The sequence below is a fragment of the Onychostoma macrolepis genome, chromosome 08 (assembly GCF_012432095.1).
Source record: "Onychostoma macrolepis isolate SWU-2019 chromosome 08, ASM1243209v1, whole genome shotgun sequence".
In the NCBI taxonomy this organism is placed as follows: domain Eukaryota; kingdom Metazoa; phylum Chordata; class Actinopteri; order Cypriniformes; family Cyprinidae; genus Onychostoma; species Onychostoma macrolepis.
The window spans coordinates 10,558,760-10,582,086 of record NC_081162.1 but is presented as its reverse complement, the minus strand read 5'-3'; the positions used below and the strand labels follow the sequence as shown (position 1 = coordinate 10,582,086).

The window sequence follows — 23,327 nt, the reverse complement described above, 5'->3', positions numbered from 1 at the left end:
CCGATCCTAACAAACCATACATCAATGGAAAGCTTATTTATTCAGCTTTTGGATTATGTATAAATCTAAATTTAGAAAAATTGACACTTAAGACTGGTTTTGTCATCCAGGGTCACATATACTGCATAAATTAACAACGGTTTTCAGAGACAATGAATACTGACCAAAAGACAATAGAATTCAGTTGGAGCAGAGACCATAATTAATTAGACATGAAATTAAAAAATAAAAAATAAAACAGGCTGTGAGTGATGGAAGTAGGGTGTGTCTAGTACAGTTATTCTAGTCAAATGAACGTGCTTTTCCTGTTGTTCAAGACTAAATTAAGTTAACTAGAATAAATCAACTAGACCTTTTGCTGTGACCTGGATAACAGTGTCTTCAAAGACAGTCCGTTAAATATGTCGTAGTGTATCAAGTTCCTAAGTTGCGTGGTATGTTTCATTTTCCAAAACTGTTTTTAAGAGGCTGAAGGTTTTTGCATGAAGAGCCGTGTTAAAATGCATGTTAAATGCCTATACAAAATTATGACAGACCGAAAATAAAGCTATTTTGGCTATGGTGCTCAGGCTGATTGTTCCCTGCTGTCTCAGTTGTTCACAATTTTCTTGTACTAACAAAGACTGCATTTATATTTTTGTAAAAACAGTTTACTTTTTTTAAACATTGCCTGATCTGGACATCATGTCATACCAGTCATCCCAGTAAGTCAGCATGGAATAAGAGGTAAAAATACTTCTGGGAAGTAAGCAGAAGTATTCATCTAGCAGCAAGTTTGGTTCCTTCTGTGTAGTGTCATTAGGGTGGTATGAGTTTTCACAACAGGGATTCAGTAGTAAACCCTCATTATAACAGCTGGACAGCATATCTTAGATTCACACATACTCTACCTTGGTAGGATAAAAGCAAATGAGGCCTATTATAAAAGTAAAATCACTACACATAGAATCAATAAACAGAGCTGCTGAATAGTGCAAATCCAACTGTGTAAGACAAATAATCACGCCTAAACAGGAAGGCCGCTCTATTTCCTCTGAGACGAGAGAGAATAGAGCAATTTTCATACAGGGAACTTACCAGACTATTAACACGGACTATTAACACGGACATACAGCGTAAGAAAATTGCACAAATTTTATAAGGTCCAAAGGGCATGCTGAAGTAAAGCATTTTTTAATTACTTCACCTTTTTACCCAGAGTCAGCACACAGCAATGGCAACTACACATTTAGCTTCGACGCATTTCATTTAACCTCATGAAACTGCCGTAAAAAGCAGCAAGGCATGAAATGCATCATTTCTGTTTATTTGTTCTGTGTGCAAAACAGATGTCATGAACCAACTGTGCCAAAATCTTTGACCAAAATCATTCTACTGGTAAACATAGGCAGCACTGAGTATTAAGGATTATACAGCAGTAATCCTTTGCTAAAAATGCAAACATAATGAATATGACAATGCAAAGACCACATAAAATCTTTTAGAGTATCCTTCAACAGTCAAGTGCTTCTGAGAAATGAAAAGAGATGGAGTGTGCAATTTGCTCTTGGTCGACAATGTATTTTAGGACTGTCCAGATTTCTAATGCTGATGTTACTCAAATGTAAACTCCATAATACATACAGTGGGGGGGGGGGGGGGATTATTTGATCCCCTGCTGATTTTGTATGTTTGACAAAGAAATGATCAGTCTATAATTTTAATGGTAGGTTTATTTGAACAGTGAGAGACAGAATAACAACAAAAAAATCCAGAAAAACACATTTTAAAAAAGTAATAAATTGATTTGCATTTTAATGAGTCAAATAAGTATTTGATCCCCTATCAATCAGCAAGATCTCTGGCTCCCAGGTGTCTTTTATACAGGTAAGGAGCTGAGATTAGGAGCACTCTCTTACAGGGAGTAATCTCAGCGTGTTACCTGTATAAAAGACACCTGTCCACAGAAGCAATCAATCTGATTTCAAACTCTCCACCATGGCCAAGACCAAAGAGCTGTCCAAGGATGTCAGGGCAGGGCTCGCAAAATCGCTAGCCCGATGTCCCGGGGCTATTGTGTTTTCCAGTCAGGCTACCAAAATGTATCACCGCCTGCCCGACGGGCTACCTTACATACAGATCTCCCGCAGATCTTTAAAAACTCTTAAAGTGAGTTGTATCACACTAAAAGTTTTAAATACGTTAAATGGTATAAGAAATGTCTTAATTATAATTTCTAGAGGTCTTACAGTTGGGGACGGAAAGACAAGAGTCGCGATATGGCTGGATTAAACTTCAAAAGGCAATGATGTCATTGAATAAATATGAGCGCTGCACGTTTCAAGTCAAAACGCGGCGCGGATGTCTTTATGCGAATGTATCTGAAGGGAACCGACTGTCCTCAGGAACGTGTCGTTGGCATTTTAATTTCATTTTACCTATAATTCCTGATAAATCAGGGTTTATGAGCGAAGAGCTGCGTAGTGTACAGTGTTTCCGGGGAAAACGCAATATTTCAGCGCTCCTAAAGCGCCACCTCGTGGCAGAGAATGAATTTGCATTTCCAAAAAGCCTTTCTTGCTGTTTATGGTCAGATCAATGCAAATATCAACTTTTTACGCAGCAAACACAGAGTTGTAAATGAGAAAGAATTTAATGTGCCTTCTAAAAATGTAAACAATTAACACATTAAATTAACATAATACCTGACCATAATACCTTTAACATGAAAACCTGTATCTGAACTGTAAATAATGTAATTTTATGGCTCAATGCTGTATGTTACCATAGACATTGTCCAACCCTGCTCATTCTGTGTTCAGTTTACTTGTGCAGCTCTTAAAATGGGTCATGAATTGCCTTAAATTTATTTTAAAACATTCTGCGCAGACCCTGTAAATAGTGAAATAAGATTCCTTCCTTCATATTTGTTTATATTTGTGTATTGAAAATATTTTTGATTGACATTTATACTCCTATCTGATTTTCTACATTTAAAAAAAAAAAAAAAAAAAAAAGAAGTTTTTTTAATTTAGGCTATTTAAATTAATTTTCGGGCTACCAAAATCTGAAGAGTACCTGCCCGAAGGGCTACCAGGGATTTTGAAATTTAGCGAGCCCTGCAGGGACAAGATTGTAGACCTACACAAGGCTGGAATGGGCTACAAGACCATTGCCAAGCAGCTTCGTGAGAAGGTGACAACAGTTGGTGCTAGGGCTGGGCGATATGGCCTAAAAAAAAAAAAAAAAGTCCAATTTACGATTTAAATCGATTTCCCCCTACTTAAAATCAATCTGCAGATGACAAAGAAATTGTTCAAAACAAGTTTTAACTTTATTTTGTTTTGATTTTCCCTTCTGGGATTTGATCTGTATTTCCCCCTTGGGGTTAAAGTGCAATCAGCAACAACAAGCCAAAGAGACAAGATGGCAGGCCCTGCCATTGTAAACAGTGAAAATGTAGCATAACATAACACATAACATAAAATGTAACATAAAACATAAAATTATGTGACCCATTTTGATAAGTTTTCTTTAAACACAAGTTTAACATCTTGCTATTCAGTAGATAGGAGGTAGTTCTGATAAACGATGGACGATGACATCGTGGGGGTTAGGGGGTGTGCCCAAAGCGTGAATCCGTATTCAGAAAGGCACGGAAAACGAATAACGATTGCTAACGGTTGCCTGTTACAGTTACATACCGCTATACCGCTCCCTAGTATAAACGTGGACGTGCGATCGCCAATCTCGAAAGTGAAAGTGAAACTAAAAAGCGATCGTGCATTCAAAAGCAGTTGCAATGCATAATAGCGGCTCCCTGAATCCCGCAATTTTATACAGTATGATGATCACCCAATGAAAAACTGCGAGGGAAAGAAATATAAATTTTCCTCCCATCTTGTATTTATTCTCAGCAGTGAGTCAATGTCATGGATGTAAGGGCAGAGCGAGTTTAAATATCTTTCTAGTCTATATTTCCATCTTGTAATCCTGCTGTTTTGGGTATTTAAAAAAAAATTATTATTATTATTATTATTTGTAATAAAGCAGACACTGACTGTTGTTCATGTATTTATGACCTCATTTGGCGAGACTGCAGACGCTGAAAACAATGCGCGCTTCAGTATGTGTGTAGTAAACGAAACTGCACATCTGTGCATTCATAAGACAACAGGATTCATATTTAAATGGTATTGCAGCTTCACATTTACAGATACTAGTTCATATCGCGATTTGATTTAAGTGTAATGACCTAGTTTTGATTTACTCATCCAAACTTTGACAAATTGACAATGACATTACGTGTTATACAGTAAATACTGTTTTTATAACCAGATTCCGTCCGCGTTTTCCGCATCGCAGAAATCATAAAGCCCTGATCGCACCGTGACGCTCACGACCGGTGTAGACAAGGTGCGAGTTTTTTATGGGTTATGTTACAGCCCTGCTTGCATTTTTAATGTTTTTATGAAATCTCTGTATTGTTCATATCATCGTATTATTTACTGCCATGCGAGCCACAAATTAAAGCTTGGCGAGCCACATGAGTCTCGTGAGCCGCACAATGAGTAACACTGCTTTAAGGGATCCGCATTCCGCAGTACACGTCATTTTCTTTGCGAACACGTTGGGATGCAGCGGATTGCGGGGGGGGGGGGATCACAAAACCCTACTTAAACTCTAATATGGCAAATTCGCGGGGGGAGGGCTGAGCCCATTCCGGACTATGGGAGCCCAGAGGGGAGCGTTGGCGGATGTTAAAGAGAAAACCGATTTTCATTCAAACAAATCGACGTAAACTACACATTTGAGTTAATCGATAAAATCTATTTATCGCCCAGCGCTAGTTGGTGCGATTATTCGTAAATGGAAGAAACACAAAATAACTCTCAATCTCCCTCGGACTGGGGCTCCATGCAAGATCTCACCTCGTGGAGTTTCAATGATCATGAAAACGGTGGGGAATCAGCCCAGAACTACACGGGAGGATCTTGTAAATGATCTCAAGGCAGCTGGGACCATAGTCACCAATAGGGATGCAACGATTATAGATTTTGTTGGTACGATTATAGTCTGAGGAATAATCACGGTTTCACGATTATTATGCATTTATTCATTTCACAACATAAAATCACATAAACACTCTTTAGATATTAAAGTGTTATTTATTGCTGCCTTTTGAAACAGAAATAACACAGTAACCAATAATACAGCACAAAATAATAATACTAAAGAAAAAAAAAAGGTGACCTCTGCTCTGTAAACATCCATGTCAGTATTTCCCTTTTGAAAATAACAAATGTATTTGGTGTTTTCATTTCATTCTTTCTACATTTCTTTTGGACCTGAGGTACAGAACTTGGAAAGATGGTGAAAAATAAATTGACTTATGAATAATACTATAACAGGGATGATAAATCACAATATTAATGAAGTATTATTAATATATGACTAATATTAACTTTATTTATCCCACAGAGGACACTGTTACTAATGAGGGGAATAAACTAAACTATTATTGTAATCAACTGTCATCCATACTTATTCATTTTAATAATCTTTATTCATCTGATTTTACATAAGGCCTGAGAAAATCATGTCTATTATTTTGGTTTGTGAGATCGAGATCGAGCTGCCCACACAAACATTTAGGAGGACAGAAACCTGTTGTCAACGCTGCCCAGCGACTTTCATTAATAAAATAGCTTAGATACTGGATCGCTACATTATATTAATCAGCAAAGAGGGGGTAAAATGACTGTTTAAATAACTAAACTCAAATCTTCATTGTTTGTAGTGACGCAGATGCAGGTAGGCTAAAGCCTCGTTTATACTCGCGCCTGGCTCCGCTTGCGAGCCTCCGCTGACTGCGCGCGCTTCACACGCTGGCCGCTCTCTCTCACTGCACTATTTCATCTCTGAAGCGGCAGAATGTTAGCGCTAACGAACGTCGCGTCAGGTGGTCCTTGCCTTCACGTCGTGCATTAAAATCGTTTATTGCACAGCCAGAACAGGTTGGCTAGCTGTGCATTATCCCTTATGTATTCGCTCTTTAACAGCGATTTTTACGGCAATATTGATGTACCCAAATTTAAAATGGTCCCACACTATCGACTTCTGTCATTTCTCTGGTGGAAATAAAGGATCGCTGTTTGGTTCCTCTGTCATAGTTAATCTAGTAGCCTCCGTGTCTCTGATAAGCACGGCATTTTAAGCTGGTGCACCGCTAGTGTAACTTTGTTTTCGTTTTGCTCTTGTTTCAACAGTTCCATTCCATACAACAGAAACACTCGGTGTAGCAGAGCCTTTACGATTAATTAACCGTGACGTTTTAAAGCGCGGTTAATCGTAAAACCGGTAAATCGCTGCATCCCTAGTCACCAAGAAAACAATTGGTAACACACTACACAATCCTGCACTCCTGTAGCACCCGCAAGGTCCCCCTGCTCAAGAAAGCACATGTACAGGCCCGTCTGAAGTTTGCCAATGATTCAGAGGAGAACTGGGTGAAAGTGTTGTGGTCAGATGAGACCAAAATCTAGCTCTTTGGCATCAATTCAACTCGCCATGTTTGGAGGAGAAGGAATGCTGCCTATGAACACAAGAACACCATCCCCACCGTCAAACATGGAGGTGGAAACATTACGCTTTGGGGGTGTTTTTCTGCTAAGGGGACAGGACAACTGCACCGCATTAAAGGGACGATGGACAGGGCCATGTACCGCCAGGGTCAGGGCATCAAGGGTTTTGCCACCAAGTACTAAATCATGTTTTGCGATGGGGTCAAATACTTATTTCACTCATTAAAATGCAAATCAATTTATAACTTTTTTTTTGTTATTCTGTCTCTCACTGTTCAAAGAAACCTACCATTAAAATTACAGACTGATCATTTCTTTGTCAGTGGGCAAACATACAAAATCAGCAGGGGATCAAATATTTTTTTTCCCCACTGTAAGTGAGATATAATGTATAGTCGATAATGTGAACAAATCCAAAATAATACACTGAAGGACCAATCAGAGTGAAGTGTTCCAAAGCCATGTGATAATTAAATGTTTATTTTGTTATTTGTATATTTTGCTATTATTGTTAAATGTATTCATTAAAATATAAGTATTAGAAGAAAATCTAAACTCAATCTTAAAAAAAAATAAAAATTAAGAATTAAATGTTGCCTTGGCAGTTGGCAAAAAAACAAATTAATTAAATGGAACTTAAAACAATTTAAATCAAATAAAAAGCTAATATAGTAGGATATAAATATAGTTAGTATAAATACAGCTAATATAAATATAGCTAGCATATTATACTAAAATAAACAACACACTGATGTTAATCAGCATATTTAATGCAGCTATAACTCAATTACAAAGCCTGGACTACCGTGACCTGACAGACACTTCATGCTTCATGAATGGCCAAAAAATAATATGCAAATCACATTAGTCGCCTTTGCTTTCTCACATAATGGAGGGATATAGACAGAAAACACCCACACAACACCCATTTAATCTCTCTCTCTCAGACGCACGCACACACACAAGTATTAATGTACACACACAAACATTCAAACTAGAGAAAATGCAAAAAATCTGAATAATTTCTTGGACCATTCCTCAGGCACAAAGAGGTCTTTGTAAAGCACAGTTACACTGGAGAATGTGGGACGAAGAGCAGCCCAGAGACGCCCTTGATGGAGCCCGGGCCCCTGCGCAACTGTAAAAGCAGCCCACAAACACAGAGCGGAATATCAGTACATCCGCGGAGGCCTCTTGTACCACTCACTCCTGAATCAGCTCAACCTCTTGTCATCCTGCCAAATACAGCACATCACTGTGCGCGCTGTGTTTTGTGATTTAGCCTTGGGGGCAGAGGAAATGGCCACCTATTCACATACCTACTTCTTCTATTCTGAGAAGTTTAAGGTAGATGTAACGGCTTTCCTACTTTGTGTCAGCAAGCTTATAAATAGTGCAGAGATTAGCATAAATCAAATAACTAGGCCTACTTTTCTACAGATCTAAATTTTGCTTAGTTGGCCACATGGTATCATGTTTATACACTACAAAGGTTTGTATTTTTTTACACAGATATTTACAGATATTCAGACAATTTGCAAAACATTTCTATTTTAAACTATTGTTGTTAACTTATGTTGTTCTTTATAACTGCTTTTATAATTGTAAGATATTAAGTAAGAAAACAGTTCTTTTAAATTGTAATAATATTTTGCAATATTACTGTTTTTACTGTATTTTTCATCAAACAAATGCAGCCTTGGCGAACATAAGAGACTTCTTTAAAAAATAAATAAATAAAATAACAAACCCAAACTTTTGAATGGTAATGTATTAAAAGTGGTACTTATTGTATTGATATGACATGGTTGCATAAATAAATAAACTGAAAACCGCACAAACTGGACCCAATATAATAATAGGACCACAAATAAAAATGGACATTTTTAACTAACATACTGCTTTTCTTCCGCTGCCAAATTTCTGATATGGGAAGTTGAAGGAGTTGAGAACATTTTCTAGACACAGATGTCCCATTTCGATGATCGAAAAGATCAACAGAACATCAATGTATCTATTAAAAAATGGAAATGTTTCACATCTTATAAGCAGCAGTATTGTTTCTACTCTAAAACATCCCAGGGATGTTTCTCTGGTGGAACAACACACTGCCGTCAATATGAGCACAGCAGTGATAAACACACAAGAAACTAAAACCAAGAGATTCGTCTACTTTCGCTTTTTTCAGGTTTTGGACTGCAGCCGATGCTGTTTTTAGCAACACTGAGAGAAAGGCACACTTTCCAAAAGCATTGGGAACAGGAGGAAGGTCCTTTTTTCGGTTCCTCTATTTTGAAGAGCTGTGTTTGGATTAGATCTGACAGCATTTGAGCAGGTAGAGCAGACACATTCTGAGAAGGAATGGAGAGGGAGATGAATGTGTGCTTAGTGTATTCTTATGCAAGAGAACAAAATGTCTTTTATTAAATGTCTTCAAGCACATAGCCCATGGGTTTAAAGTAGGGATGTGCAGATAAAATTTTTTTAGAGGCCAAGCACAACCAACACTATTTTTTGTACCTGCTGATATGATACATGAAATTCAGTACTTCTGTGTTCAGTGTACAGTGCAATGCTGTTACAGTTTCCTTGTTATTCGCCTCCTATAGTCTACACGATTTTCTTCTGATTGAAATGATTGAACATGCCTGCACTAAACAAGCCGACAGCACTCGAGTGCACACACAGATTTCTGCTCACACAACAGCACAGTGTAGATTAACACTGCATTAGACTTGGTGCATTCCTTGTCTAACAGCATCAACCTCTCTCAAAACTGTAAAATATTGTCTTGTGCATTATTTGATTACAAATACAGTAAAAAAATAATAATAATAATATTGTGAAATATTATTACTATTTAAAATGACTGTTTTCTATTTTAATATATTTTAAAATGTAATTTATTCCTGTGATGGCAAAGCTGAATTTTCAGTAGCCATTACTCCAGTCTTCAGTGTCCCATGATCCTTCAGAAATCATTCTAATATGCTGATTTGCTGCTCAAGAAACACTTATAATTATCAGTATTGAAAACAAATTGTGCTGTTTAAGTGAACATGAAATTAAAATTATTCTTTATGCAGTGTTCAATATAAATACTTTAATATTTTGTGGAAACCGTGATTTTAAAGATTTTTGATAAACAGAAATATAATTTGAAATAGCCTAGAATTCTTTTGCATCATTATGAATGCCTTTCCTGTCATCAATGTGTATTTGCTGAAAAAAAAAAAAGTATTAATTACATTCAAAAAACAAAATCTTACTGACCCCAAAGTTTAAATTCTTTATGCTTTATGTATTTGTTGACAAGATTAAGAGTCAAAGTGATTCTGTTTAAGACAGACTGACCGGAAACACTCTGTGCGAGTTGCGTGTAACTCTCAGGTTAGGTAGGTGCCTTAACAAGGATCCGTTTTTCATTTCTTCTTCCTCTTTGTATCTGGTTGAGGCAGTGCTCTCAGTGCCCTTAAAACATAGCAGTGTGGAGCTGTGTGGGATATGAATCACAGCTCAAATGCAACATCAAGCACTTTCACATGTTTACAGTGCACCAGATCTGACCACTCATGAGAAACTACCCACACACTCCATTCAGCAGTGAATGCCATCTGACTCTGCAATGGACAGCTTTGTGGATGTACTAGTGACTGAGCAGATGAGAAATCCGAGTGGAAAATAAATGTTTCCTGGCCATTATGAATACAACAAGACAACATCTGAGGAATGAGGGCAGCTAACGTGACTAGGGATGTGATGAGGAATGGGATGCTTTCTCTATGGCCAGGCATCCCAACCACATTTCCATTAACAACTTGGCCATACTGAAAGCCCTTTCAGTGTGTTCAGATCTGCATTTTTTCTGCTTCTACTGGTATCTGACTGACCACTGAAAATCCCATAACCAAGCACTAAGTCATTCTGAGAAATATATTTCCTTACACCAGCCAGGCGTACAGGAGGGTGTGGGAGTACTGCACGGAAATGTCTCCAAACCAGGATGCTTTCTGCTCTCTTTAAACAATGCAAAACAATATCTCTGTGGTTTACAGAAATAGTGCACCAAGCAAGTTTGAGGACCTTGGCAAAAATCCTGAGATAAAATAACAACCACATGCACAGTTTAGCATCAGTCATCTTTGAGATTTCACAACAAAGTCACCAAACATAATGGGTCTAAGAAACACCTGTGCCAAGACAAGGAGGTGATATTATGCCTCAGAAAAATAGACTGCTGATGGAATAGCATACTAAATGACAAATCAAAACTTAAAAAAAAAAAAAAATAAATATCTAACATGACTAAAGTCAACACACAGATGACATAAGCCTCCTGTGAAACACAATTTCATGCTGCTCCCAGAAACCATCATCATACTTCTCATGTTGTAGATGGAGAAGTTGTTGACAGATCTGAAAAAGTGGTCAATTACGTAAAGGAAGGCCAACAAATGATTCCTTAATGAAATAAACAAATACAACAAACACTCCTCTCACCTATGTTTTTTATATTTTTTGAAGTGGGCAAACATTGAGTCCCTTTCACTATTTTGCTTTATTATATATATATATATATATATATATATATATATATAAAAAAAAAAAAAAAAAAAACAGTAAAGGTTTTTGCTGGAATAGATCTATTATAAATCTATTAAAACAGAGATACGAATAACATGACCACAACTGTTATCGCCCAATATTTAAATTAATTAACAATATCAGATATTTAGTTGGCCCATACTGGATATTTAACTGTGGGCTATTATAATTCAAAACTAGTTCAATTTAGCATTAATTTAAATGGAATGTTACGTCACCGATTTAACCTTCAAAGATTTTTTTTTAATCTACTGCCTGTGTGTGTGTGTGTGTGTGTGTGTCTCTCTCCATTTAGCCAAATTTCATTCCAAACTTTTGTCTGTGAAATATAAAATATATTTTGAGAAATGTCTCAAAAAAAAAAAAAGACTCTGGAACCATGTCTACTGTGGAATCTCAGAGAAGGATGATTCACATTCTAGTATGTTTACAAGCACAAGATGTTCAAGAATTGCCCATTTTCTCAGTTTTGCTAAGTACCAACAGCAGAGCACCAAGAAAAATATGCTAAGAGCCCCTCTGACATTACTATGTGTGTCAGCGCACTCTCTCTCTCTCTCATGCACATCATCACACACACATACTATCAGGAGATTCACACTTCCTAACTCCTGACCCTGCTAAAAACACATCCTGCTTGACCTCAGCATCACCTCACAGCACGTCCCGGAAACAGTTTGTACACTGCCTCAGTCACATGACACAAAACTGCAGTCTGTTAAAAATGCAGAACATCCATTAAAGCTGAAATGGTTTGTCAGTACATAGCACTAAACATAACCAGGATTTTTTGGCTGAGGTAGGAGTAAATTGGCATCATGAAACTTCCTTATTGAGCTTTCACTATACTAGAAGGCAAAAGAAGGTGTAGAGATATGAGCAGAGCACCACTAAAATAGTTACTGCATCAAATAAACTCCAGTATATTACTGAAAGAGCACCGCTGATCTAATGTCACAGCTTTGGCATGTGTTGAGGAGATGCCATGGGAGGAGCTTCATACCCTCAATATGAGGCAACAGGAGGACGGCCGAACAGTTGGGGGATGAACCAGATCAGAAAAGCAGTCCTTCCTGTGCCAGCCACACAGCTGAGTGATTAGAAAACAAGAGCGCTCTAGGATTTGGCAGACTTCTAAGAGAAACAAGACCAGCTTTTCTGAGACTGAGCAAGAGAGCTTGTACGGATCACAGTTTCCCAAATTACCCAAAACCCATTCAAATTTATTTTGTATTTGCTCTTAATTATGTCTAATCAAAGCATTCCAGTGCTGATTTAGTCTAACACCAATGGGACTTTCCGAAAAAACGGCTTTTGTGACAAGCAAAGCTTAATGCCCATCATCATTTTAAGAGGCGGTTAAAGTCACAATGAAAAAGAAGTAGCAACACGCTTTTTTTGAAACCGGATTATCAAAAAAAATTAAAATAGGGCGGGGACTTGGTTCTATCCAATAATTGTTAATGCAATGTTTCAGTTGATTATGGAAGGGCAGGGTTTAAGTGGACTATATGGGAGAAGCTCTGCAAACATGACCAGAGAGAAGTTTGTCGTTATTACCAGAAGACTGAGTTGTGACAATTTAATGAAATCTCAGAGGTTTAAAAAATAAAAAAAAAATGTAAAAAAACAAAAATGAAACATATGCACAGACGAATTGTTCACAATAAAATCTGTATCAAAAGAGATACAAATTTCATGCTGTACAATGTTTCATAACTTTAAGAAATATACAAATTGGGCAGTTTTGTCTGAAACAAAGTCAACACTAACATCTCACTTAATAAACTGTTGTATAAAAGCAATACCAAACTCACAAGTGTGCTGTTGGTCTGAATATCAACGTGATTAATGATCTGCAAGTTGAACCACATCAGCTAATGTTCCTAAATTATGGATTTTTATATGACTATTTGTGTTTCATTTTACACACCAAATTACCATTGTCTGAAAATGTTAACTAAACCTACCTTTAGGGATAGTTAGGTCACATATTTCCAGACAAATTATGTTGGGAAATAAGTGACCAGTACGCAAAACGTCGAATTTAAAGATTTGCGGCAAACAACACTGTCAAATACTGTTAACAAAACTATTATTTCGATCCATATTTCGATTACCATGGGAAATGTCTAACGTCAATCACATGTGAGCCATTATAGAGATTACAGGAACAATATTTGGCTGCAAATCCTAGTGCGATTGACATTGAAAGGAAATGATACAAACCTCTAAGGGCCTTAAACTATCAAATAACACACTGTAGGTGCCATTATCACAGCAACATGACTGTCAATGAGAAGTGCATGTCAACAACAAAAGCTGCAAGAGTCGGTGTGTCAGCGAAGAATCATCGTGTTTTATAGCGCAAGAATAAATGAAATAGCCTGCTTTGTAGCGTATTGAAATCTACATTCATGTAACAATATGCCTAGAAACCCAAATGTGTTCCTAAGAGCTTAATTTGGCAACAAACGTGCTTAAAAACAAAAGGTGACAACATGACCGAGACAAGCAGGCCAACAATCAGCTAACGCTCAGTTCGCTAAAGTGTCACATTAACAAACCAGCTCGAGCCAGCGTACAACATACTTACCGACAAATTTGACGGCTGGGTGTGAAGTACTGAATTCAGTCGCGACTGGTATGGGTGGGTTTTACAGTTTAGTTCTCGTTCCAGTCCTCCAAAGGTCCTAGTTGCGAATGAAAGAGATAAAAAGCCCTCCGTCGTGAGATTTTCTCCTCCCTTTAGCAACAGCCACAGCGTACAGCTGTCATCAAACAGGGACGCGCGCCATGCGCATGCGCAGTTCAAGCCTGCGCAGACCTTTTTTTATTCCCAGAATATGTACAAACATTTGTACAAATATATACAATTCGCAACAAATATGAATATAAAAAAGTATACAAAACATATACAAATATATGTAGGGGGAAAGAACCTGAGCAGACCTGAAACGTGTGTAATTTTTGAATGTGTTTTTTGTTTGCTTGTTTTGTACATGCGATTTGTTTTCTGTGTTTGCGATCACCGTTTTCTTTCACCATTATATTTATTTTTACCATTATGTTAAAAATTTGAGAATTAATTAAATTAATTTCACTTGAACGCTTGAAATAGGCAGAACCGTTGTTGAAATTCAATTGTTTTCCCAGCAGGTGTCGCTACCAGCATGTCATGATTGAAATATGTTAAATATGCTCTCTTTTGTGGAGAATGCTTTGTGGAGAAGTGAGTTGTATTCTCAGTTTTGGTTTGTAAATATATAAATACATTTAGATATGACTGCCTTTCTGTTGATGTTGCAATAATAATATTACTTCCTAAATATTGCAGAGGGATGCACAATGTGGGAAAAGATGTGCCAAGGAAAACATCTGGCACTCTTATACTTAGAGATTGATGTTTTATTCTGGTTCTGTTGTTTTTGGTTTTCTTGTGTGTTTTTATTTGTTTTAAACCACATTCTTAAACCAGTTGTGTGGGGTCATAGAGACCCCTGTACTGTATGTATATGTAATTACAAGAACTGTGGTAATTAACTTGTGTAGATGTCTGGTTTTTTAATCTTATTTTCAATAGATATATTTAAATAGAAGCTTAGTAATTCAAATGTAAAATGTAAAAACCCACATGCATGCAATGAACACATTATAAGTTCTGTCAAACTGTAAGCAAATGTATACAAATCAATTACAATACAAATTAATGAAATTGTATCATCATTCATTTCTTTATTACGGACAATATCATTGCATATATAATAAATAATATCCTTATCTCATGCAAAATTTTTAAAAAAGTGAATTGACACATTTTATAAAATCACCTCTTTGATTAACCCTCTGAAATCATATAAACACATTAAACAAAATACAAAAAAAAAAAAACATTAGCAATTACATTTTCTTAATGTACAATAAATTGCACCACTGTACATTTGATTAATACAGTTGGACAACAAATTTAAATACATAGATTAGTATCCTTTGCATTAACAAAATATAGTAAAGATATTTTTTATTTAGTGATATTTATTTTTATATATTTATTCAATAACAAAAATCTTGTGCAATGTGATTGTAAAATTATAGCATCTATAGGTGATAAAACTATAAACAGATTTAGGAATTTGTACCTCATTTTGTATATTTTGTCACTGAAATCTCAATGACATGTCTTATAAATCAGCATTATACACACTATTTACCTCCTTGGTGTATCTTTTTTTTTTTTAGTAGTATTTTTCTAGGAGGTCTTCAATAGTTTCATGGACGAACAACGCAAAATAGCACAGAAGAAAGCCATTCTGCTCCTTAGCTCTCTTCGCAGCTGTTCATATTGAACGATCTTATCTTGCGATCATCGTTGATTTTGAAAGTTCAGAATAATTATGGCTTCTCCCCTGATGGACCTTTTCCAGTGAACAATAGTGTGTGTTTGGATCACAGACCTCACTAGCATGTTGGCTTACCAATGCGAGTCCTGCTTCGCAAAGCCTTCTTGCCTTTCTGTGCAGGAGGTAGAGCAGGAGGCAATGGCCCAGGAGGATGACTTAGCGCCTCGTCTCTCCTCAGCAACATCTGAGCGCCGTTGCTGTTGGCGGTCTCAGTCTCCCAGCCCCCCAGTGGCTCTGAATTGGAGCGGGGCCCCAGAGACAGAGGTAAGCAAGTTTTAGGGGTGATAGTGGTCATTGTGCGGTTGAGCACTCGTCTTCTAGATGTTCCCAGAGGAGGCATGCTGGGAGGTCTGTGCTTCTTGGTCTCCATGGAATCGACTGTGTGGTTTCTTGGAAGTGCAGAGGGAGTTGTGCGAGCCAGCGTTTGTATTTTCAGTAAGTTAGTTAGGCGGGTCTCCAGGCCGCAGAGCGCTTGGTCTGTGTAGCTTTGCATCTCATGGCGAAGCTGAGCGAGCTCCTCTCTCAAATCCTTCTTTAATGACTCCAAGTTCAACAATATCTCCTCCAACAAGGTTACACATACCTCTTCTCCTCTTTCCTTACTATGTTCTCCGTTTTCTGTAATCCGCTCTTCTACAGTCTCTTTCTGGGCCGCCTGATCCACTGCGTTCTCCTCAGATGAGCTGATCTCAACTGTGAGTGCAGGTTCTTCTTGTTCTTTCTTGTTCTTCTCTAGTTCCTTGGTGAGTTGGTTTACAACATCTAGTATGCCCATGCGCTGACCATCCAAACCGGCCTGCGCTCTGATCTGACTCCTCACCAAAGAGAAGACTGAATGGACTCTAGCCTGTTTTTCTTTTTCTGTAACTGCCTCTGCTGTTTCAATCTTCTCCTCCATTTCTTCATGAACAGCATCAGCTTCAACCTGCATGTTTATTTCCTCCTTCACTTTGTCATCTCTGCTTCTCCTCTTTTGCAACCACTTCTCCAGGATGGCTGGGTTTTCTGCTGTCTGCTCATTCATGGTGTTTAGCTCTATTTGTTCTCTTTTCTTCACTTGTCTCCTCTCCTCGTGCTTGTTTTATAATCTCATGGTTTATTATCTCATTGTTGTTTCTTCATTCTCCTCTGATCTCTCCTATGACTTGTGTTGAGATCACGTCGAGCTAAGAGAGACCAACAGTGCTGTATTTCCCTCAAGAACTGTAGCTGTCCAATTAGCTTTGGCTACAGACTGCCACTCACTGTTCTCTGGGGAAACATACCTCATGTGCATCAACACCTTTCCCCAAACACTTACATATCTGCTCATTTAAATTTCAGCTATTGCAAGTGCAATGTGAAATACCCTGTCTCAGTAGGCTTGGACTTCTGAGAACACATAGTACGTGTTTCACATTTACATTTACAACACTGTGACTATTTGCTACAATTTTGTGAAGCAAAGTCTTAAATGAAACATTTGTATTCCTGTGGCTTTGGATAAATGTGTTGGCTAAATGAGCAAATGTAAATGCAAATATTTATATATAAGTTACATCACACCTGCATAACTGTCCTGAGTATCAACATTGTTCTCAGCATCATCTCAAACACTGTTAATGAAGTCCCCAGTGGGTTAAAAGCATTTTGCAAACTATTCAAAATGGGGCAGTGGGGCTGCAACAGTAAACCTGATAGGGGGAGTGACAGGGAGGAGTTTGAATTTTAGACATCAGAATGACACTGCAGTTCTTTAGAATCATTTTCATGAAACATTTACATTTCCTTCATTACCATATTGAAATGAACTCAGGCAAATATCTATTAATTTAATTAAAATTAAGTTTAAATAACTAATTGCATCAATAATTATTTAATTGTTTAATGAAATAGTAGTGTACATTTAAATAGAAATACAAACTCATTTAAAAGGAAATATAGTTCTGAAAAAAAAAGTGTGTCAAACTTCATGACTACAGAATGAATGGTTGATCATACTCACATGGAAAACTACATAAGCAGCTCAACTGGCCAATAGGGTTGAAGGAACTGTGTGCCTCCTCTTTTGCTTGTAGACAAACAGCTTCACAAAACATGAAAAAAGAAAATCACTCAAAAATCACAGCTTAGCTTCTAAAAGAGACAAAAATCTGAAGATCAATTATTTTGGGGTATATTTGACTGATTTTGTATGCTTGGAGACTTACTCTTTATTGCAAACTGCAAGTAGGTAATAGTTTTAAAATCATAGTCATTATATATTAAACTAATTTTATTATTACTTGATAAGATTACATTGCAAATCATAATAGTATATTAAACAGTATAGTAAAATAGTAATTTATATTCAACAGTAGAGCATCTTGATTGTTGCTCTACTCCTCTCCGGAGCTCCGGTGGGCGGAGTCTCACAAACTACAAATTCACATCTGCAGCATCTGCACTCACCTCTCCTCATTTCTGCCACTGACCCAAGAAGAGGCTACCTTCAAAAACCACTAAAACATGGTAAGACTTATTTTTTAAGACAACTTTGATTTGCAAGCTGACTGTCCAAACAATTTAAACATGCTTTCATTTCTTGTTTCTTTTTCTCTAGACATCCTACACTGACAAAGGTGAAAAGGTAGGTCATTATTTTTAATAACTTGGCTCCCTTCCTTCTCCTAATATACTAATATTTCACAGCCATCTGCCTTCTGAACTTGTGTGCTTGTGATACTCATTAGGCAACATCATTACACTATTCAAACTAGTCTCTAGATATCCTGTAAGAAATATACAAAAAATAAGCAGATCATGGTCATTGCTGTAATTGTTTTTATGCCAACAGCACGAGCAGGGCAGGTTTGTCTGCTTTGACCACCTAACTTTCTGGGTTGGAAATGCCAAACAGGTAATTCTTTAACATTATATGTTTATAGATTTAGTTTGTTTCTGAATATTGGAGGAGGTGTCCTGTAGGGAGATGCTATTGGCTCTTCTCAGGGGTGGGAGAAATAAGCATGCAGCTGCAGAAACCACCATCCTCCACTCACTAATGTGTTCCATATTGAGACGTTTTGGGCAATTCTTAGATCTCACCAGTAGATGGTGCCATTACCATTCTATACATGTAGAAAACGACAAATATGTATGTTAGGATCATTTAGTTTGGAATAGTTTGGATAATTTATATGAATGGCCTAAATTTAAAATATATAGATACAGATAAAGAATTTTGTCTTGTCATTCTCTTTGCTTTTCTCTCTGTGATGTTATGTATCCCAGGCAGCATCTTATTACTGTAACAAACTGGGTTTTGAGCCCCTGGCGTATCGTGGGCTGGAGACAGGCAGTCGTGATGTTGTGTCTCATGTGGTGAAACAGGGGAAGGTGAGAGTCAGATTGTGTCATTATTCCCGTCCATCCTCTTCATTCCTTATGGATTGAACATTTAATACATTCTGTAGAAGCCTTGACAATTTAACCTGCTTGCTCATGTTCTCCGATCAATGTCAATGTCTATTTCTTGTAGATAATTTATGTCTTCAGCTCTGCCTTGAATCCTGGTAATAAAGGTAAGACTTAGGCCTGTAAATGAGTATTGTAGATTCTTGATATTAGATAGTCTTCCATACTGTATAATCTGTTATTTTCCTTGAACAGAGATGGGAGATCACCTGGTAAAACATGGAGATGGTGTTAAAGATGTAGCTTTCACTGTAGAGAACTGTGACTTCCTGGTAGAGGTAAATGCTGGTGTAAATGCTTCTCATGTTTTATTTCTTAAAAGTGCTTTCTGAGGATCATTTGCAATAATCACTTCATTTTTCTGCAGAAAGCGAGAGAACGAGGTGCCATCGTCATTACAGAGCCTCATGTTGTGGAGGATAAGTTTGGCAGGGTGAAGATGGCAGTACTGCAGACGGTATGTATAGTGTCATGATTTTTTAAAACAAATTAATACTTTTATTCAGCAAGAATGTATTAATACAAATTTCAGTAGACATTCAATTTCAAATAAAAGCTGTTCTTAGCAAAAAATGTTTCTCGAGCAGCAAATTAGCATGTTAGAATCATTTCTGAAGGATCATGTGACATGGAAAACTGGAGTAATGGCTGCTGAAAATTCAGCTTTGCTTCACAGGAATAAATTACATTTTAAAATATATTCAAATATTTTTACTGTATATTTGAGTGAATAAATGCAACCAAAACATTTTAAAATCTTACCGACCCCAAACTTTTACACGGTATGTGTTTGTGTTTGTTTAAATCAAAATTTTGTCATAATTCTTCTCTGATTCCTCTTTCCTTATTGTTTTAGTATGGCGATACCACTCATACATTTTTAGAGCGGGCAGGATATAATGGGATCTTCCTCCCAGGATTCCATGCTCCTCTGTTCTGTGACCCTTTCTTGGCAAAATTGTGAGTGTAGTATTCAAACTGTATGATAACACGTAAATATGATTAAACTGTGTTTGCTATTGTTCAGTGGTGAAATGATGTGTCCATGTCTCATCATATAAGAAGTCCATATCTCAGATCACACTTGGATTGTTTTCTATCAGTGTCATTTTCTTAGTCTCTTAACCTGATTTTTCTTTCACAGGCCAAGTGGGAAGCTGGACTTCATTGATCATGTGGTTGGAAATCAGCCAGACAATGAGATGGTGCCAATAGTGGAGTGGTATAAAACTTTTCTAAACACATTGTTGAACTTATTCCAAAATTTGTAAATATTAACAGGCAGACAGCAACAGACTTCTGTGCCAGGGTTTTTAAGACTGAAACGCATAAAAGAAGTCACAAAGGTAAACTCGCTCAGAACAGCTCAAGTCTTTAGGGGGAAACTCCCTATCCATCCCATCCAGTCAGAATACACCGAGAGCCCCTCCCCAGTGATCAGCAGTGTGTCTCCATGGTGAGGATGGAGTGAAGACAGAGAGGAAAGATCAGAAGAGAGTCTCAGAGAGAATAGATGGAGACGGCAGATGGGATGGTTGCATTTTAGTCTGTGGTAGTGGACGACTGAATATTATGCAACAAAAAACCCTAGTAATTATGACTCAGCAAAATGGTTTTTAAAGGGTCTGAGACATCATCTGGAGACGGTTAGACACAGCAGGGAGGGGGAGAAGGAGGAAAAGAGGGTGGTGAGGGGTGGGAATAGCAAAATTATCTAAACCAGACCCCATCCCATCATGTCCAGCTCTTGAACATGCACTGCAGACAATGATTTATTTTTCAGAACAAATACCTAAACATTCCTAAACCAAGATGTATTTACTTGACTAAAGTGTTATTAAGTCTTATTTTCTAAAGAAATTATCAAAATTAAGTGAGTTTGTGCTTACAAAAGGAAAAATGTATTGTTCATGGCTTTTTTGTTATGGATAAACACTTTTTACTTTAAATAATAATAAATTATAAAGGAATAAAAATAAATGAATTCTTAGAGATTTATATTTTAAGTAATTTTGTTTTAAAAGGGAAATTTAAGGGGATTTTTTAACATATATAAACATTAAATGACTCTAACCTTGTCACTATTGCTATTAATTTTGCAGATGATCCCTTGTCACTTATATTTTTGCCATTGCTTTTTGCATCAGCATCACTGTGTTAAATTGACCTATGTGTGTTTGTATGAAGGTATCAGAGGAACCTGTTGTTCCACAGATTCTGGTCTGTAGATGACAAGCAGTTACAGACTGAATACAGTGCACTGCGCTCCATAGTGGTGGCCAACTATGAAGAAACTGTGAAAATGCCAATTAATGAACCAGCCATGGGGAAGCGCAAGTCCCAGATTCAGGCATGTATTATAGACATGACATCTACTGTACTTACATTCATCTATACAATGCATGCATCTATTCATCTGACTATTTTTTCTCTTTTTAGGAGTATGTGGAGTACTATGGTGGTGCAGGGGTTCAACACATCGCCATGAACACCTCTGACATCATCACAGCAGTGAGTAAACCACAGCAATAAGAGGTTTTACAACATTGATAGAGAAGGCAAAACGGTTTGTGTTGCTCTTTGTGAATGCTGAAAAAGTTTACTTGGTATTTTGAATATATTTTCAGATCCGTAACCTAAAGGAACGTGGTATGGAGTTCATGAGAGTGCCTGACACTTACTACCAGCAGCTCAAGGAGAAGCTGAAGTTTTCCAAAGTCAAAATTGCTGAGGACATCAGCATATTGGAGGTAAGACAATATTTCCAGTTCAATTAATCAAAGTGTTTTATCTGCTATTAAGAATGAGAAGCAATGCAGAGTCTAAATTTTGAATTTGACCTTTAAGTTGAAGGAAATGCAGCAAAGAGTTATTGGCCAGCTAATAATGCAAATTTCTGTAGCAAGTCTGAAGCAGAATGAGAAAATAGTGTGGCATTGTTTTATACAGGAACTTAAAATCTTGGTGGATTATGACGACAATGGCTACCTACTCCAGATCTTCACCAAACCAATACAGGACAGACCTACAGTGTTTCTGGAGGTAATCCAGAGACACAACCATCAGGTTAGGAAGAATCTAGCAATATTTCATGAATTGTTTCAGAGCAAGCATTCTTCATATATATTGCATTTAACTGATTAAAAACTGTTCTTCAGAAATGTCTCCTAAATGCAGAGACATATGTAGCATTTCTGGAGAAAAAATAAATAACAGTAGGCTACATTCCTTTCTTGTTTTAGGGGTTTGGTGCTGGAAATTTCAAATCTCTGTTTGAGGCAATTGAAGCAGACCAGAATGCCAGAGGAAACCTCACCATCCTTACACCTAATGGCACATCACAGAAACTCTGAATTGGTTATTGCTATTCACAGTAAATGCATGGTACACATATTTTGAAATATGCATAGTAAATTCTCTAATGTTTTACTTTGTCATATTTTTTGTTTGGCTTTTAAGCATGTGCCAATATATTTTGTACCCAAGTGTTTCTGCAACTACAGACACATCTGACCTTGTGGACCTTTAGAAAAATCTAAATGTCTCGTGGACATTTCCAACAGAGTTAAATTTACATCATATCTCAAATTATATATTATGTTTAACAGTGGTTGAAATAATATTACAATATGGTAGTGGAAATTATATTTTGGAATTTAGATTTGTTCTTGAGGTCTATTTCATTGTTTTGTATCCTGTATTTTTTAAATGTATTTGGCAACATTTGATAAGTGACTCCTTTTTGTTCCTCTTTTTGTGTAATTTGGATGGAGTCACTTATCAAAGATGCCTAGCAGTACACCTCACGTGAATTGAGATAGCTGCAATGTGCAATTGTTCAATTTAATCATAATAAAATAATTGTTCATTTATGATACACTCGTAAGCAGCTTCTAGCTTGTACCTGCGATTTTTGATCAGTAGTACACTGTAAGAAAATAGGGAAAAGATACTAGTAATTTTAATAGTAACTAGATACTAGTAACTGCTTAAAGAATAATTGTGTAGTAGCCAATTACTAGTTTACTAGCTATTAAAAAAAAACTCAAATTGTAATCATTCAAAAATGTGTAGCCTAAGTGTTCAATAATTAAATGCATTAAAAAAGTTATTTATATTTGAATATTATATTATACATATTATTTTACAAACAAATCTAAATTAACATACAGTGGGTACGGAAAGTATTCAGACCCCCTTAAATTTTTCACTCTTTGTTATATTGCAGCCATTTGCTAAAATCATTTAAGTTCTTTTTTTTTCCTCATTAATGTACACACAGCACCCCATATTGACAGAAAAACACAGAATTGTTGACATTTTT

The 23,327-nt window shown here is 36.8% G+C and overlaps 2 protein-coding genes across 6 annotated transcripts in view; one reads left to right on the top strand and one right to left on the bottom strand.

The window, feature by feature from the left end:
- The window catches only part of gapvd1 (GTPase activating protein and VPS9 domains 1), a 45,530-nt gene extending 31,571 nt beyond the window's left edge, over window positions 1-13,959 (bottom strand). For all 5 annotated transcript variants that reach the window (XM_058784600.1, XM_058784601.1, XM_058784602.1 and 2 more), the window contains exon 1: window positions 13,765-13,959. The gene's annotated coding sequence lies outside the window, so the exon portion shown is untranslated. The remainder of the gene's footprint in view (window positions 1-13,764) is intronic.
- A 4,064-nt stretch (window positions 13,960-18,023) lies between these two features.
- hpdb (4-hydroxyphenylpyruvate dioxygenase b) lies at window positions 18,024-22,797 on the top strand. The gene is made up of 14 exons (XM_058785261.1): window positions 18,024-18,058; window positions 18,150-18,176; window positions 18,384-18,446; window positions 18,821-18,925; window positions 19,068-19,110; window positions 19,199-19,281; window positions 19,371-19,460; window positions 19,860-19,963; window positions 20,148-20,225; window positions 21,191-21,353; window positions 21,443-21,514; window positions 21,631-21,753; window positions 21,953-22,069; window positions 22,246-22,797. Exons 1-14 carry the CDS (start codon window positions 18,056-18,058, stop codon window positions 22,354-22,356), a joined length of 1,182 nt encoding a protein of 393 aa, XP_058641244.1. The 5' UTR covers window positions 18,024-18,055; the 3' UTR covers window positions 22,357-22,797.
- Window positions 22,798-23,327: the final 530 nt, after the last annotated feature.

Coding starts and splice junctions, on each gene's coding strand:
- hpdb (XM_058785261.1), top strand. Junction 19,111..19,198: donor CTTGAATCCTGGTAATAAAG/GTAAGACTTAGG, acceptor TTCCTTGAACAG/AGATGGGAGATCACCTGGTA. Junction 19,461..19,859: donor AGATGGCAGTACTGCAGACG/GTATGTATAGTG, acceptor TTATTGTTTTAG/TATGGCGATACCACTCATAC.